General features: G+C 51.2%; 1 protein-coding gene across 1 annotated transcript in view; it reads right to left on the bottom strand.

Moving 5' to 3' along the window:
* Positions 1 to 243: 243 nt before the first annotated feature.
* The window catches only part of SPON1 (spondin 1), a 256,888-nt gene continuing 239,437 nt past the window's right edge, over positions 244 to 17,694 (bottom strand). The window contains exons 9-16 of the mRNA XM_054724749.1: positions 16,692 to 16,832; positions 16,240 to 16,315; positions 13,478 to 13,660; positions 6,504 to 6,674; positions 6,243 to 6,410; positions 5,237 to 5,401; positions 3,611 to 3,871; positions 244 to 1,919 (exon numbers count right to left, since the gene is read on the bottom strand). Of these exons, the coding sequence (XP_054580724.1) occupies positions 1,756 to 1,919; positions 3,611 to 3,871; positions 5,237 to 5,401; positions 6,243 to 6,410; positions 6,504 to 6,674; positions 13,478 to 13,660; positions 16,240 to 16,315; positions 16,692 to 16,832 (1,329 nt within the window). The 3' untranslated portion in view covers positions 244 to 1,755. The remainder of the gene's footprint in view (positions 1,920 to 3,610; positions 3,872 to 5,236; positions 5,402 to 6,242; positions 6,411 to 6,503; positions 6,675 to 13,477; positions 13,661 to 16,239; positions 16,316 to 16,691; positions 16,833 to 17,694) is intronic.

Below are 17,694 nucleotides of genomic sequence, written 5' to 3'. Positions count from 1 at the left end.
GAGCCAAACCAGCTAGGGCTAAGCCTCTTACTTATCTTACCTTCCTTTGTAGGGGGAGAAAGCAGTTCATTAAAGGGTGATGTTGGAAACAAAGCTCCAGGAACTCAAAGATGTGACAATAATGGCTCCTCCAGAATGAGGAAGCAAAATCCGCATCCTTAGCTGAATAGGATTGAGGTGGATAACAACTGTAAACAGACCCAACCTTCTGAACACTTCGTTAGTGTAAAAACACAAAAGACAGACCCAAATGAGTTTTTTATTGAACAGTCCCTCTTGGGTTAAAGAAAATAATACAGACGCAGGGCTATAGCATATATATGTTGTGTTTGAAAATATCCTGATGTGTTTAATGTAAATTCTTAAAATAGTGTATTCAAAGCATTATATGCATCTCATCCGTGATACATATTTGGATAAAGCATAATGAAAAAGACCAACAGAAACGAAATGAATTTTAATAAATGAATAAGAACTGCCAATGGACTCAACTCAACAAAATGTCAGTTTACACTAATCCTTGGTAGTCAAGTCTCCCTGAATTTGGTGCTGATGAGTGTTGGGGAGGGGATGGAGAACCACGGCCTTCCCTATGGGTATGTCTAGGACCAGAGTCCCAGGGTCGAGTGCTGACCTAGGCTTGACTTCCCAGCAGATTTTCTTGCCCAGCTTGATTCTGTCATATTCTCTTCTCCCTAGATTACACCTTTTCTGTCTACAAAAGAAAGAAAAACTCTACATATAAAATTTTATAATAAAAAAACCCTTTAAAATACAGGGATAGTGTTTTTATTGAAGAATGGCATGGTGGGTTGTGGGAAGACTTAGCAAAATGTTTTGCATAAGTAAAATATGTTAGAACTGGTTTGAAAACATAAAGGTCTAGATGCATGTTGGGAGATTTTTAAAAACCCAGGTTTGAGACTGCTAGTGAGGCCCCTTTTGCTGCCTGGGCCTTGGTTCTGGTGGGGATCTCGTACTGGAAACGTCATAAGGCTGGCTTCCTAGGAAAATCATGGCAAAAAACAAAACAAGGCAAAAATTCTTTCTAGACTTAGTGACCCTGTGCATCAGGTATAAGAACCGGCAACCTTACATTCAAATAAATCTGCCATCATTTCCTTTGGGGTATCAGGAACCAGTATTAAGGAAAGAGAAATGTATTAAGAATTTCTCAGTGAAAGAAGAAAGCCATCCAACTTCAATGCTCCTCTTCCTGTCTACCATCTCCGTCTTCCTCAAGAACTATTGATGACCGAGGAGACTCAACAAGGGACCTAACGCTCCACTAAGGGAAAAGAGATGAGCAAACCATAGCTTCTTGCAACAGAGGGTGGGCCAGAGAGAATGAGGGGATCTGCTCTCTTTATCTGAGGGGTGTGTTTCCTGCTGCACCCTGGGACTGGGGCACAGGGTCATTTCCAGACACAGTTGCCTCTTCCTGGAGGCCAGGTCTCTGCCCTGCTCCCGGGTGGATGCTCCAGGGGGACACATTTCCGTTGGGTACAGGGTGGCCGACACATTCGTGCTGGAGGAGGACCGGCTGAGGGTGAGGGAGCCCTACTCAGCCTGTGCCCACCAAGAAGTATACAGAAAGGATGTCCCTGGCATCCACAAGACCACTGGGCGAATGACACTGCGGAAATGACAACTAGCGAACACGATTTAAATTGCCTTAAACAAACAAGCAAACAAACAATCCAGCCACCGGTGACTCTGGCATCTAGAGCGGGGCCCTGGATACTTGGACCCTTGTTAGCAAGGGTGAACGTTGCAGGCTCTGATCTCCTTCTTGTCTTTGCAGCTGGTAAACTGGGAGCTTTTGAACCTCTTCTTGACAGTCATGTAGCGTTCCTGAATCCCCCCTCCGCACAGTTTGGTGCATTCCGACCAGGCTGACCACGGGCGCATCCTACAGCCTGAAAGCATGAGAAGCCTGGTTAGGCCCGCAGGCATTGGGGCAGAATAGGGGCGCTGAATTCTAGCAAGCAGCTCTCTCATCTAGTTGTCTGGGCTTCTCCTCTGCTCTTGTATGTAATGAGTTGTTGAATGAAATAATGGTTAGAGTCCCTATTAGCAACTGATAGTTCATAGGTGATAGACTGCAAATACTTTGCAGCTCCTCCCCCATCTCGGGGCTGTCTGCTTCTCCACCTCTCGAATCGGGGGCTTGATTATATGACTTGCCAATGGCTTGAAAAAAAGCTGCCGGGGACCCTTCCACCGCCACCTAAGAAAGCCTGGTGAGACTGATGGAGAGATCGTGTGGAGAGGCCCCAGCCCCCTATCTGAGGCCCCAGAAATAGAGGCGAGGCCGCTGTAGACCTTCCAGCCCCAGTTGAGCCAGCCACTGACAGTAACCACATGAGGGAGCTGAAGCTGGACCACAGAAGGTGCATCCAGCTGATCGAGCCCAAGTCACTGAGCACAGAAACATGTTAATACATGACTTCTAAGTAGCTACTGTTTGGGGTGGCTTGTGGATGCAGCAACGATGCAGGTTGCAATTAGTCACTTCTTTCTCTTATGCTTTGCTCCCCAAGTATTTAGCCCCCTTCCCAAATACTAAGTAAACGCAAGTGTAATTTATTATTCTTCCTACATAAATGTGCCCTTCCCAAAGAAAATTTCCCTGAAGCCCGGATATAAGGTTAGATCTTTTTTTTTTTTTTTAAGTTTCCTTGGCTTTCTCCATATGACTGCTTTGTAGAACCAGTCACGTTTATGATCCTTCAATACTATGCTAAGTTTCATGGAGGAGAAGAATATGGCATAGTGTCTGCCTGGCACGTGGTTGGGTTTAAATGAGTGTTGACTAGCCAGCCGACTGCCATGTGCAACAGACAGCATTTTGGCATGCAAGCAGCTTGCTATCAGAAAGATCATGAACTGTCAGGTAGCTCCTTGTATGTGCATTTCTCATCGCCCTAGATGGAATGCCTTAAGGAAGAGAGAAGAACAGGGTAATGTGAGCTGTGCTTTTAAAAACAGTGTAACGACATACCCTTAACTTCACGTTTATGCAGGCACCTTCCTCACTCACTCTAGGGAATCCAAAGACCACCCATTGGCCTGTACCCAAGACTGAAGCATGGATCTTCCCATCTCATTGTTTCATGAACTTACTGATGGTTTTACAGTCTTGGCTGGGATCAGCTTATTCAGCAGTGTAGCCTCAGATGGGGAGATTTTTTAAGTCCTAAAACTCCCTCAAGTTATGCTGGAGGAGGGGGCACATAATCTCTCTCCCAGGCTACAGACGAAACTTAATAACCGGCCTTTGTGCCTCCTCCCCACTCAAGGTGTCTGTGAAAGTCACTCTGGCTTAAAACCTTCACCTACAGAACCAAGTCTCCAATCCTCAGCGGGCCTCTAGACCTTCCCTGATCTGGTCCCCTCCGCTCCAGCCGGGTTTCCTGCCGCTCCCCTTGTACCTGGCTCCATCTGCATCCCAGTTTTTGCTTGAGCATACCATGGTCTTTGGTATCTCTGTGCCTTTGCAATTACTATTCCTGCTCTAACTGGCAAACGACTACAAGCTCTTCAAGACCCCCTTGCATTTCCCCCGCTTCATCTCCCCGAACTCCAGCCTCACACGTGGGAGCGGTACCTGGGAACTGCTCCCCATCAGACTCTTCCCTCATCTGCTCACTCCTCCGGCTCTCTCGGGCCTCTCTCCAGCGCAGCTTCTGGAAGGATGGATTTCGGCATTTCCGGAGGCGGCACTTTTTTCGCTGCACAGTCTCTGGGCAGGGTGCACCTCCAAACTGAGGCTCCATTTGGATCATCCGGGTTCGAATCATGTGGCCTTTCCCGCATGACTTGTTACATTCCGACCACTGGGACCACTCGGTGAGCTCACAATCAATGGCTGGCAAGACACAGAAGGGCATGAGTGCATCTCCTGTCTGAAACAAGATACGGTCACTTACACTCTCCTTGGAACATCTCAAATCAAGCCTATGAGCCATGCCGAGCAGGTGCTGTTACCCCATTTCACAGAAGAGGAAACTGAGGCTCCAAGAGGCAGACTAACTTCATCCAGCCCATATGGTTGGTAAGCAGGAGGGGCAGGATTGGTGCCCAGGTCATAACCTACATTGTATGGCCTCTCTGGGACTCAAGAAGGCTTTGGGGGCGGGGGGAGAACTTTGTAGATGTGTACAGAGCCTCTTGCCTCGCTCTGTGAGCTTCTGGCATAGATCTGAATCTGGGCAGCAGCCTGAGTAATAAGGGAGAGGGAGCATAAAAGACGACTGCAAGTGCATTTCAGAGGAAGTCAAAAATCAGATCGCAGCCAAGTGTGCCTGCCTTTCCAACACCTAAAAGAGAAGCTCTCCTGGAAAAGGAGCCAGAAAAGCAGGCTCTCTCCCCTCAGGATAAGTCCCCGAGTAATGCAGACAGCTGATCGCAGATTTGGGAGGAGATGGGGTGGGCGCTGAGCTTTTGAGAGCTTGGCTTGTTTTTCTTATCAAGGCTGCAAGGGAACAGGAGTCACTGACTCCATGTCCACCCTCTGGTCATGGACAAATAAACGGTCAGAGGGAAGAGGAATAAAGTAAAAAGTTTGAATATCCATTGGTTAGACAGCTGCTAATTAGGGGTGGGGGTGGGGAGGGAAAGAACGAAGAAGTAAGGTTTACTGAGCCTTGTGCAAAGCGTTTTTCATCTAAGTCTCCCGTTTAGCCGGCACAGCCACTTGCAGTTTGTGTGCTTTGTAGATGGATGTGGGATCCTCATTCCCAATGAGGAGAGAGAGCATGACTGAGAGTTTAACCAGTTACCTGCCACGCTTCCAAAGCGGAAGCCATCCTTGGGTCTATGGGACGCTTATTTAAATTACTTTGCTAACACAGAGCCCTGGCCGGTTCAGCTCAGTGGATAGAGTGTTGGCCTGTGAACTGAAGGGTCCGGGGTTCAATTCCGGTCAAGGGCACATACTTGGGCTGCAGGCTCAATCCCCGGCCTAGTTGGGGCACATGCAGGAGGCAACTAATCGATGTGTTTCTCTCACATCGATGTTTCTCTCTTTCTCCCTCTCCTTTCATTCTCTAGAAATCAATGGGAAAATATCCTCTGGTTTAGGATTAACAACAAAAAACACTTTGCTAATAACACAGAGGTCCAAATCCAAGCTCTTTCTCCCTCCCCAGCAAACGGTTGGACATTTTGACCCAGCAGTGTGACCCGGCACAGGGCTGGTTAACGGCGGGCGTGCGGGGGCGCCGGGACTTACGGCATTCGGGCAGCATGCACTTCTCCACCTGCTCCAGCTCCTCATTGCAGTCCCCGAGCTCGGCCAGAGACTTGAGCATCCGCTGGCGGGTCCGCATGCCCTTCCCACAGGTCACGCTGCAGTCGCTCCACTCGGACCACGGGGACAGCAAGCACGGGATGGTGTCTAGGCGGAGAGCCAGGTTTGCCACGGAGAATAAGCCCCCCTTTGCTTTCTTTGATCCCTGTGCCCCCCCACTCCCTGGCCCCACTCTTGTCCGTGAAGTAAGGTGAAACTGACTGATAGATTCAGACACTCAAGCGAACCCCGGGGGCAAGAAGTGGCTCAGCAGATTCCTGCAACTCCTCTGGCCCTGCTGGAGGCTGACGTGACATCACGTGATATTGAATACACAAGTAATAAGAATATACAAGTCCCCACTTGAAACACCACCGAGGGCCCGAGTAGGGTCTTATTAGAGACAGGAACATTCCACACACCCCAGGAACCATGCACTAAAAGTTAGATGCAATGTTGCATTTTGGGGCATGTGCTGAAACCCCTAGAATGTGTATGTACTCTGTGCACGTGTACATATGTGTACTGATGTGTGAGCCTATGTGCATCTGTGCACAGAGCAGGGGTTTAGTGTTTTATGGGGCCAGGCAAATCCAATGTACAGAAGTGGGGAGGCCTGGGATGGCCTGGGGGAGGCACATGCCACCTGAATGTACCGTTACCCTCACAAAGATACTCTGGGCCCCTAGAAACATGCTGCAGGTGAATTCCATCCAAAAGTCACCAATTTGCCACCCCAGCATTGTCCCTCAAAGGAGGCCACTCTCTCTGGGTCTGGTTGATGTCCACACAGTTATGGCCTTCATCTTGATCCTAGCAGAGCCCAGCAAGGACAGTGGAACGGAACCTACCCAACCTCCGACCTTGATGGAGGTGATAGTAGGGGGTGCTGTGGTCCCCCATCCTGTCCCTGTCTCCCTCCCCTGCCCCACCTCCCACGCCCACTCACGGCACTCCGGCATCATGCACTTCTCTGCCTGAGAGGTCTCGGCTTTGCACATGGAGCCGTCCGCCGGGCTCATCTTGACCATGCGGTGCCGCTTCTTCATGCCCATCCCGCAGGTGGCGCTGCACTCGTCCCACTCGCCCCACTCAGTCATCAGGCAGCTGCTGGAAGCTGGGGAGTCCAGTGGCCTCGGAGTCATCAGTTGCCTCGGGAGCCGGGCCCCCGCCCCGCCCCGCCCCGCCCGCCCAGCGTCCCTGCACTCACAGCACTCCTCGTTGACCGTGCACTTCTCGGTCTCCTCCGTGGGCAGAGTGCACACGGAGCCGTCCTCCGGGAACTGCTTCACGTACCTCTCCCGGGACCGCACGCCCATGCCACAGGAGATGCTGCAGGGCGACCAGGTGATCCACTCGGACATGGTGCAGGTGGACCCTTCTGCAACACACAGAGCGGACGCTGCAGCCCCAGCGCCGTGCGCCAGGGGGTGCGCCAGACACTACCGGCGGGACCCAACTCCTTAAGGGCAGGAATCAAAAGGAACCAGCTGGCTTTCAAAGAGGATGTAAGGGAACATAAAAGATCTACATTTTAAAACCAGAAATGTCTCTAAGAGTAAATGAAATGCCCTTTTCCAGGTACATGGGGCACTCAGTGAGGATTACTCCTTACCCCACGATAATGCATATGAAAGACACTTGGATGATAGAAGGATGGCCATATATATATATATATATATATATATTTATATATATTTATATACATACATATATTTATATTTATGTATATATATATATATTTATATATATATATATATAGACAGATAGAGAGAGATAGAGAGAGAGAGATCTTTTATATTAAAAGCCCAGCGACCAAAACGGTGGAATGACCAGAACGACCAGAGACCAGAACCACTGCTGCCCCTTGCCCAGCAGGGACCCCCACCTCAATCGTGGTCGAGGCTGGCCTGCAAACCACCCATGGCCCCTTGCCCTGGGTGTCCCCACCCCCCAGAGGGGACCCCCACCCCAATTGGGGGCATGGTCAACCTGCAAACCACCTGTGGCCCCTTGCCCTGGCTGGCCCCACCCCCCAATGGGGACCCCCACCCCAATACAGGGCCCCCATCAGGGCAGGCAGGCCAGCCCCCACCCATGCACCAGGCCTCTATCCTATATAATAAAAGGGTAATATGCAAATTGACCCTAATGGCAGAACGATCAGAACACTGCTCGACCAGTCACTATGAGGCGCACTGACCGCCTCTTGGTCCCTTTCCCTGACTGGCAGGCTCTGATCGCCCAATGGCAAACAGGGAACTGGGGGTAGGTGGCAGGGGATGCAGGTGGTGCCAGGCCAAGGCCCCTGACCCACCAGTCGCCCCACACACAGAGGGCAACCCACGGCAGGGGCGGGGCTGGTGAGGGGTTGGAAAAGCCAACCTCTTGGTTCCTCCTGCGGCCAGCAGACTCCAATCACCTGATGGCGAATGGGGAACTTGGGGTGGGTGGCGGCAGGGGGCAAGGCCAGCTGCAGGCAGCTGGGGAAGATGGCCCTGATCTCAGGCCAGGCCTAGGGACCATGACTGCACATGAATTTTGTGCGCTGGGCCTCTAGTGTGTGTGTGTGTGTGTGTGTGTGTGTGTGTGTGTGTGTATACACACACATATATATATATATACACACATATATATACACACATATATATCCTATCTAAGAAAGAGGGAATATGCTAATTGACCATCACACCCTCACAAAGATGGCAGCGCCCACAGCCAATAAAGAGGGAATATCCTGATTGACTGCCACACCTTCAAAGATGGCTGCACCCACAGCCACAAGATGGCAGCACCCAGTCCCCTCAGCCTCGCTGGGGCGCAGGTGCACAGCACAGCAGGTCCCGCCCCCAGGCGGGTCACGCTACTCCTCGCGCCTGCCTTTGGAGTCCCCCAGTTCACTCAGCCCCCCAGTCACCCAGGGCCGGCCTGAGGCGCAGGCAAGCCTCAGATGTTGGCTGCTTAGCCTCCCAGGGCTGGCCCGAGGGACGGCCAAACAACTGAACAAGCAGGCTACGTGAGGTGACCAGGCCAGCAGGGGGGTTAGTGAGGGGTGACCAAACGACTGAACAAGCAGGCTGCATGGGGTGACCAGGCCAGCATGGGGGTTAGTGAGGGATGACCAAATGACTGAACAAGCAGGCTGCGTGGGGCGACCAGGCCAGCAGGGGGCCATGAGGGGTGACCAGGCCAGCAGGGGGGGCAGTTGGGGTGACCAGACCAGCAGGGGGGGGCAGTTAGGGGTGACTAGGCCAGCACAAGGGAGTAGTTGGGGGTGACCAAGCCAGTGGGGAGGGGCAGTTAGGGGTAACCAGGCCAGCGGGGGGGGGGGGGCAGGGGTGCATTTAGGAGTGACCAGGCCAGCAGGGAGGAGGCAGTCGGGGATGACCTGGCTGGCAGTGGGGGGCAGTTAGGGGTGACCAGGCCGGCATGCAGAGGCAGTGAGGGGTGATCAGGCTGGCAGGGGGGGGCAGTTAGGGGCAACAGGGCATATAGGCAGGTGAGCAATTAGGAGCCAGCGGTCCAGGATTGTGAGAGGGATGTCTGACTGCTGGTCTAGACCAGCAGTCAGACATTCCCCAAGGGGTCCCGGATTGGAGAGGGTGCAGGCTGGGCTGAGGGGACCCACCCCCTGCCATGCACGAATTCCATGCACTGGGCCTCTAGTATATATATAAAATGCATGTGTGGTAAAATATAATTTAATCTACATGTAATTTAATATAAGTCATAATCCACTTGTATGGTCCAGGATATATCATACATTTAAGACCAAAAAATACAATTTTTTAAAATATATGTGTTTATTGATTTCAGAGTAGAAGGGAGAGGGAGAGATAGAAACATTGATGATGAGAGAGAATCATCTGGGGGATGCCTTCTGCACATCCCCTACTGGGGATCAAGCATGTGCCTGGACTGGGAATCGAACCATGACCTCCTGGTTCATGGGTAAACACTCAACCACTGAGCAACACTGGCCAGACAAGACCATTAAATATAATTTAAAATTCACTTCTTCAGTAACTGACCACATTTTTAGTGCTGACTAGGCAGGCATGCCTAGTGGCTACCATATTGGATAGTGCAGATATAGAATATTTTTATTGTGACAGGAAGTTCCATTGGACAGCTCTGGAAAGCAATTATATATATACTAGAGGCCCAGTGCATGAAATTTGTGCATGGGGGAGGGTCCCCTCAGCCCAGCCTGCACCCTCTCCAATCCGGGACCCCTTGGGGGATGTCTAGACCGGCAGTCAGACATCCCTCTTACAACACTAGATTGCTGGCTCTTAATCGCTCACCTGCCTGCCTGCCTGGTTGCCCCTAACTGCCTCTCCCCCCAGCCAGCCTGGTCACCCCTAACTGCCTCTGCGTGCCAGCCTGATCGTCCCTAACTGCCCCCTCTGCTGGCCTGGTCACCCCTAACCGCCCCCCCCCAGCCAGCCTGGTCACCCCTAACTGCCCCGCCCCCAGCCAGCCTGGTCACCCCTAACTGCTCCCCCCACTGGCCTGGTCACCCCCAACTGCCTTCCCTGCTGGCCTAGTCACCCCTCACTGCCCCCCCCCGCCAGCTTAATCACCTCCAACTGTCACCCCTGCTGGCCTGGTCACCTCTCACGGCCCCCCTGCTGGCCTGGTTGCCTCATGCAGCCTGCTGTTCAGTTGTTTGGTCGTCCCTCACTATCCCCCCTGCTGGCCTGGCCACCCCAAGCAGCATGCTTGTTCAGTCATTTAATCATCTTTCAGGCTGGCCCTGGGTGGCTGGGCAGCTGCCATCCGAGGTTTGCCTGCACCTCAGGCTGGCCCTGGGCGGCTGGGGGGCTGAGGGGACTGGGGGACTCTGGAGGCTGGCATGTGGAGCAGCTGGACCCACCTGGGGGCGGGCCTGGCTGTGATGTGTGCCTGATGCCCTGGCTGGGCTAAGGGGACTGGGCGCTGCCATCTTGTGGCTGTGGGCGCTGCCATCTTTGAGGGCGTGGCAGTCAATTAGCATATTCCCTCCTTATTGGCTGTGGGCGCCACCATCTTTGTGAGGGCGTGATGGTCAATTAGCATATTTCCTCTTTATTAGATAGGATATTCTGAGATACTATGTAAGCTGTCAGTTCCCAGTCTAGAAAAACAGATGGGAGAATTTTGTTATTGAAGGGGTGAGCGTGACTGGCCTTGAGACATAGGACCTGAGGGCTGATTTGTACCCAAAGAGCAGATTATATTAAGTGGCCGCAGGCACCTCAAAGCCTCAGTTGAGGTTGGTAACAAAGAAGAGAAGACCTCAGCTACTAATGCGGAGCAAATGGTTGGGTGGGGAATTGAGAGAGAATGTCTGTGTGTGTCAGGAGAGGGGGACACAGAGGAAGAATGAGGAAGGCAATGGTAGTCAGTCTTGTTGATATCCTGGACTACATACGGCTTTGTTCCCAAGAGTGGGAGTTAGCAAAGACCCTGGTCCTGTAGGAGACACTCAGGATGTTGGTGAAAAAGATATCCAACCTCTCAGCATGGCTTGTGGTGCTGTTTCCAAGGTGGTGGTGGTGGTATGCTGCTCCAGTTGGAAACAGGTGTGTGTGTGTGTGTGTGTGTGTGTGTGTGTGTGTGTGTGCTTGTTTAAAAAAGAGGAAAATGAAGTCATCCCTCTACCATCTATCTGTTTATCCATGTCACTGAAGACACTGAATGATTAGGCAAATACTCTGAGGTTAAAAAGACGTGTAAGATATGGATCTTGTTCTACTTGGGAGAGAGAAAAAAAGAGAGAGGGGGGGGGGGGAGAGAGAGAAAGAGAGAGAGAGAGAGGCTGACAATAATTCCGGGCATTGAAAATATGACGACAGAGGTAAGCCCAGGGAATTGGGGAGCATAGAAGAGGGGGAAAGTCACCCCTTCTGGGAGTTCTGGGGAAGATTTCACACAAGAGGGCACATCTGAGTGAACTTGGATGGGAAATGGATATTTGCATTTCAGGCACAGGGAAGAGCTAATGCAAACACCCTGCAGAGAGTGTATATGGTCGAAACCGGTTTGGCTCAGTGGATAGAGCGTCGGCCTGCGGACTGAAAGGTCCCAGGTTCGATTCCGGTCAAGGGCATGTACCTTGGTTGCGGTCACATCCCCAGTAGCGGGTGTGCAGGAGGCAGCTGGTCAATGTTTCTCTCTCATCGATGTTTCTAGTTCTCTATCCCTCTCCCTTCCTCTCTGTAAAAAATCAATAAAAATATATATATTTTTTTAAAAAAGAGAGTGTATATGTGTGTGGTATTGGGAGATGAAACTGGAAAGGAAGACTGAAGTCAGAGTGTGAGGCCAGCCTGCACATGGCCACAGGCTGCCACCTGCACATGTGTGGTGCCCACACATTGTCATTTAATCTTTGGACAGTGTAGCTACACGATACTGGTAGTGCAGCAAGAAATCATAGCTAGAACCCACGTTAGACCCAGGGACAAAGCTAACTAGGGGTGCATGTACAACCAAATAAGATCATTATGTTCCGGTGTGATATGGGTGGAGGTTCAGGGCTTGGCAAGCCCCAATTCAGGCTGCCCATAACCTGGCAAGACGTTACCCTGAGCAGGAAGAATACCCTCACCACCAACCCGAGCGTCTTGTGAGAGGAAGAGGTTGGAGTTGAGAGGTGTCCCCCAGATGTCCTCGGGTGCCTTAACTGACAACGTGCTTTCAGTACCGCAGTACAATGTTCACTGCATTGGGTGAGTGTCCGAGTGCTCATTTTCACCAGGCCTCCACCTTGGTTCTCTGCAGAACTATTTTGCCAGTAAATTAAGCGGAGGAGTTTGCACATTGGGCAATGAGGAGCCACAGAGTTTTCAGCTAAGGAGTGACACAACTCGATCTTCGTTTGCAAAGGACTCTTCTAGTGGTTCCTGGAAGTGGGCAGAGACGATAAGGCCTGGGATAAAGGGCTGGCTCCGATAATTAGGAAGAAACTCTAACTAAGATTATTTTATCGTGGTTGCACAATAAAATGTACACTCATGAGGTCATATAATGACTCCCAAATGTCCAAAGGGGTCCTTGCTTCCTTCCTACTCTAAATGCTCCCCAAATAACCAGCGCAGAGGGGAGCCTGATGTGGGCACAAGAGAACTTTATTTGACTTTGGGTCAAGTAGCCTCTGGGAACATGGACCCCAGGTACAAAGAGCAGGCATACTTGCAGAAATAGAAAAGCATATCCTAAAATTCACTCCTCTCTAAAGAGTCTTATCATGGGCACAGTTGACAAGAGACCACCGTGGAAGTGCAGCCAGGAGAGGTGCTTAAGACTGTCCCCCAGGAAGAGCCAGCTAGTGAATGACGTGCAGTGGGGTAAGCTTTCTTCAGCCATCCTCAGCTTGGAAGTAGTTTTCTTCCTGCCATAAACCAGCTCAGTCTTATCCCTTCCCATTGCCTCACTGCCCCTCTGGATGGTTAAAATCACAGAGCACCGACTATAGATCTGCCCAGACAGAGAGAGGAATCGTATTCTGGAAAGGAGGCAGCTGACCTTTGCACAGCAATCAGTTTAGCGCCATCTGGAAGCCTGAGCCATCCTGACAAAGGGGGCGCAAGCTCAAAGTTCTAGTTTGACCTTTGAGCAGTTGCAGAGAGAGAAAGAGAGAGAGAGAGAGAGAGAGAGAGAGAGAGAGAGAGAGAATTCCTGCAATCACACCCCCCCTCCCCCGCCCCAGGCCCTGACACAAGGAAGCCAGTGCTCTGCCTCAGGCTCAGGCAGGACAGAGAGCCAGAGGGTCCTGACCCAGAATCAGGGCCATGGATCTAGATGCAATCTTGCTCAACCTGTTCATCTGCTTCTTTAAAATAGGCTGGCGTTAAGGCCCAGAGCAGGCTGCTTGTTATATGCAATTTGTCATGAGATGTTTGCTAGCTCTTCAGTAACTTGTGTATATTTTCTTCTGTGGCTGGGGAAGGAGGCAGGTGGTCAGTCAATCTCAAGAATTCATTTGATGTCATAAAACTTGTTCAGTGTTCAGAGGCCTGGAGACATTGTTGGAGATGGGGGACTGCCCTAGGTGGACCCCACTGACAACTGCAGTCAGGGTCCTGGTGCCCCACTGTGGACCCGGCCTGAGTAGATATGAGGGGCCGGCATCACCAGGGAGAATTGTTCCCTCCTGAGCTTCAGCCCGCCACCTGCTGGCCTGGGTTGCCTCCTCACCTTCATCGCTGCAGCCCGGGCCCATGCAGGGCTGGAAGTCCTGGGTGTCGGGGCAGGGGACACTGAGGTCCAGCTGTGCTTTCAGCATGCGCTGCCGCATCCTCTTGCCTTTGTCGCAGGTAGAGGAGCTGCAGGCAGACCACGGGGACCAGTTGGAGTAGATGCAGGTTTCCGGGGTGTCATCTGGGAAGAGTAGGTGACAGGTTTTCCCTGGGAGCCTGTGGCTGCTGAGACTGGCCCTCTCCCCAGACAAGCTCATTGGGAGACAAGAAAATCCCTGCTGCCTGGCTGGCCTCCATGAGCCTGGTACTCCTGGGATGGGAGCAATCTGGTCTTTCCCCTTTAAAACCTTTATTTTAGTACTAGTGTCCCAGTGCACAAAATTTGTGTGTGGGGGGGAGGGGGGTGGGTGGTTCCCTCAGCCCAGCCTGCACCCTCTCCAATCAGGGTCCCCTTGGGATCGGGCCTAAACTGGCAGTTGGACATCCCTCTCACAATCTGGGACCACTGGCTCCTAACCACTCACCTGCCTGCCTGATTGCTCCTAACCCCTCTGCCAGCCTGCCTGATTGCCCCTAACCCTTCTGCCTGCCTGCCTGATAGCCCTTAAATGCCTCTGCCTGCCTGATCGTCCCTAACTGCCCTCCACTGCTGGCCTGATCTCGTTCCCAACTGCCCTCTCCTGCTGGCCTGCTCTCGCCCCCAACTGCCCTCCCCTGCTGGCCTGATCTTGCCCCCAATGACCCTCCCCTGCCGGCCTGATCTCACCCCCAACTGCCCTCCCCTGCTGGCCTGATCTTGCCCCCAATGACCCTCCCCTGCCGGCCTGATCTCACCCCCAACTGCCCTCCCCTGCTGGCCTGATCTCGCCCCCAACTGCTTTCCCTTGCCGGCCTGATTGCCCCTAACTGCCTCTGCCTGCCTGATCACCCCTAACTGCCCTCCCCTGCCGGCCTGGTTGCCCCCAACTGCTCTCCCCTGCCAGCCTGATCTCACTCCCAACTGCCCTCCCCTGCTGGCCTGATCGCCCCTAACTGCCTCTGCCTCGGCCCCCACCACCATGGCTTTGTCCAGAAGGAAGTCGGACATCCAGAAGATGGCCGGTCGACCCGGTCTAACTAGCATATTACCCTTTTATTAGTATAGATAGATTATATAGGATAGTATTGCTTAAATGGAAGGGGAAGAGCCTTTTCCAGCAGGAGTAGATGCTCTTGGCAGACAAAAATACATAATCCCTATATCTGGAAAGATAGCCAGTCATATGCACTATACTGCCAAACCAGTCATTAAAAAATTGAACCTCTTTCTTACACCTTACACTAAACAGCTGTTGCCCTTAAAACTCCTCCTCAGCCCCCACCTTAGGTTCTGCCTTTGCAGTTCACCCAGATTAGGTTCTCATTGGTTGGTTTCTGAGCCAGTCAGCATCAAAAGCTCTGCCTCTTAGGCAGCCATTGGCTCCTCACACTTCACCCAGATTAGGTTCTCATTGGTTGGTTTCTGAGCCAGTCAGCATCAAAAGCTCTGCCTCTTAGGCAGCCATTGGCTCCTCACAGTTCACTCAGATTTGGTTCTGATGGGTTGGTTTCTATGCCAGTCAGCATCTGTGGGCCTATCTCTGGGCCTGATTAGAGAGGTGGGGCTGATCATCAGTCCCCACAGAGGCCTGGGGAGAAAGAGAGGTGCAGCTGCTGGCCAGGCCCAGAGAGAAAGACAGAGGCAAGGGCTGATCAACAGCTGCCACAAAGGCTATGGATCAGACCCTGCTTCTTTCTCCAGGCCTGATCCACAGCCCCCTTGGCAGTCAGTGCTGGGTCGCCGCGCCTGCAGCAGCGGCAGTCAGTACTGGGTTGCCACAGCAACCCAGCACTGACTACAGGACTGACTTCCTGTCCGTTGAGCCTTTGGTCATTTTGGACGTTATGGACCCTGGGTTTTTACATATTAGGATCCCATGGGTAGCTAAATAACCTAATAACAAGTAAAGATTCTCCTACTATCCCTTCCCCTCAACAAGTGAATGTCTTTTCTTTTCCCTCACCATGGCAGACATTTTTTCCCACACAGGTGTGGGCATATCACAGGCAATGTGGGGAAGCACAGGTTTTTTTTGTGTTGCTGCTTCATCTTCCCAGTGATCATGATACATACATGGGTGTCATGATAAGAATAAGAGCAGCTGATGTTCACTGAGCACTTATTATGAGCCAACGTCATTCTAAGAACCAAACATGTTTTATCCCATTGGAGACTTAACAACTCTCTTTGAGGCAGGTTCTGTTATTATCCCCATTTTACAGGTGAGGAAACCGTGATAGAAAGGTAAGTGAGATCCCATGAGAAAACTTGAGCTGTGGCTACGGCTCTGCCACTCCCTCCTGACTGTGGGATCTGGGCCTCACTCTTCTTGCTGGGGGAGTGGAATCACCCATGTCTGCCTCACAGGCCAGTATGAGAATCAAAGCAGAGAGCGACCTGAGTACTGTGAAGCCTATGCAAATGCCATTTACACGATCATTTTAAAGGCCTGATGCTGTTGAATGCATATTCTAGTATCACACCTTCACCAATTCCCTGAATCTTTGTGCCTAGTCTTGGCCTTGCTTTGGATTATATCTCTCAAGCAGAAATCCTCAAAGATGAGATGACCAAGTCAAAGGATACAATCATTTGTGACTTTTAAAGCATGTGAGCAAATTGCTTTCCCAAAAGATGGTGCCAATTTATGTTGCCACTGGCAACAAAGGGAAACAATGTACCTTCATCTTTCTCTTCCGGAGCCAGGTCTGCTACTATATCATCCACGTTGTCCGGTACGATATTGCATTGTTCCCCCTGCAAGAGAGCTTTACTCAGAGGGCTCACATTAAAGAATAGAACGGGTGGGGTGAAGATGAAGGAGGATGTAAAATATAATGCCCACCCTGCGTATACAAGGCGGAGTTCTGGGCCAACATTTACAGTCTGACTGGAAAAAAAAATGGCAATAAAGTCACAGCTTCCAATTCCTGACCCGGGGCAGATATTACTAATTGATTGTGGGACTCATCATGAAACCTGAATAATTTGTATACTAGAAACTTTGGGAGGCCCAGGAATTCTACATCCCGGAATATGCCAGGGACCCCATGATTCTAGAGCAGAAAGGGGGACTGTTTCCTCGAACCCTTGGTGGGAAAGATCTATGCCAGGGTGAGCTCTAACCCAGTACCTTCCGGGCGATTCTCTCGATGACAACTCTGGCTACTTGAGTGATGGACCCGCCCTCTGGATCGTAAAAAGGACTCTGAGGATGGTCCAGACTGGTCAGAGGCCGGATTTTCTCCTGGGGAATTGTGGGCCTGTTGGGTGACTGCAATGGGGAAAACAACAACAACAAAAAAAAACAGACACAGAGTGGGAAATAGAATTGGTTAAGAACCACAAACGCAAAAAAAATTTTTTGTTTGTTTGCTCGCAAAGCAATTTGATTGTAATATGATCAGAACAAAAACCTTGATAGGAATTTAACAAGTTTAACTACTATTTATATTATGGAATTCTATTCACGCCATGTGTCGTGCATGGAAATTTGTAGGTCTGTACTTTCAGATTCTCCCACGTACATGGTGGGATTATGCACAGATGAAGAAGCCAAATTTCAGAGAGGTCACCACAGCTCGGAAGTGGCTGAGCTGGGCTGGCCTGAATCCAGAGCTCTTCCTACTAGCCCAGGCGTTGGCAAACCTTTGTCTGCAGAGGGTCAGATGGTAGATATTTTAGGCTTTGTGGGCCAAACCGTGTCTGTCGCAAGGACTGAACTCAGCTGTTATAGTGAGAAAACAGCCCCAGACAACATGTAACTGAATATGTGAGGCTGGGTTCAAATATTTTATTTTCAAATGAGGTGGTAGGCCGGATTTATCCCATAAACTATAGTCACCATCACCTGTTCTCGATTGTTCTACCACTGGTTTTCTGATGGCTCCATTTTGATGTTGTTGGCGTATTGACCATATCTGAGAAATATTGGCATTCAGGAGAGATGCCAAACTCCTTAGCCTGGCTGTCCAGAAACCTTTGGCATATGGTCCAGTCCCCACTTTCTTCCCTCTCTCCCCCTCTTTCTCCTCCCTCTCCCCTTCCTCCATGCAGTGCCTTTCACCTGCTGTTCCCTTGCTCACCCATGAGCAGCTTTTTAGCAGATCCCCTCTCTGAGCCCTCCTGACCGGCTG

This window comes from Eptesicus fuscus, chromosome 13 (genome assembly GCF_027574615.1).
Source record: "Eptesicus fuscus isolate TK198812 chromosome 13, DD_ASM_mEF_20220401, whole genome shotgun sequence".
Lineage (NCBI taxonomy): Eukaryota > Metazoa > Chordata > Mammalia > Chiroptera > Vespertilionidae > Eptesicus > Eptesicus fuscus.
This window is presented reverse-complemented; position numbering and strand designations above follow the sequence as displayed.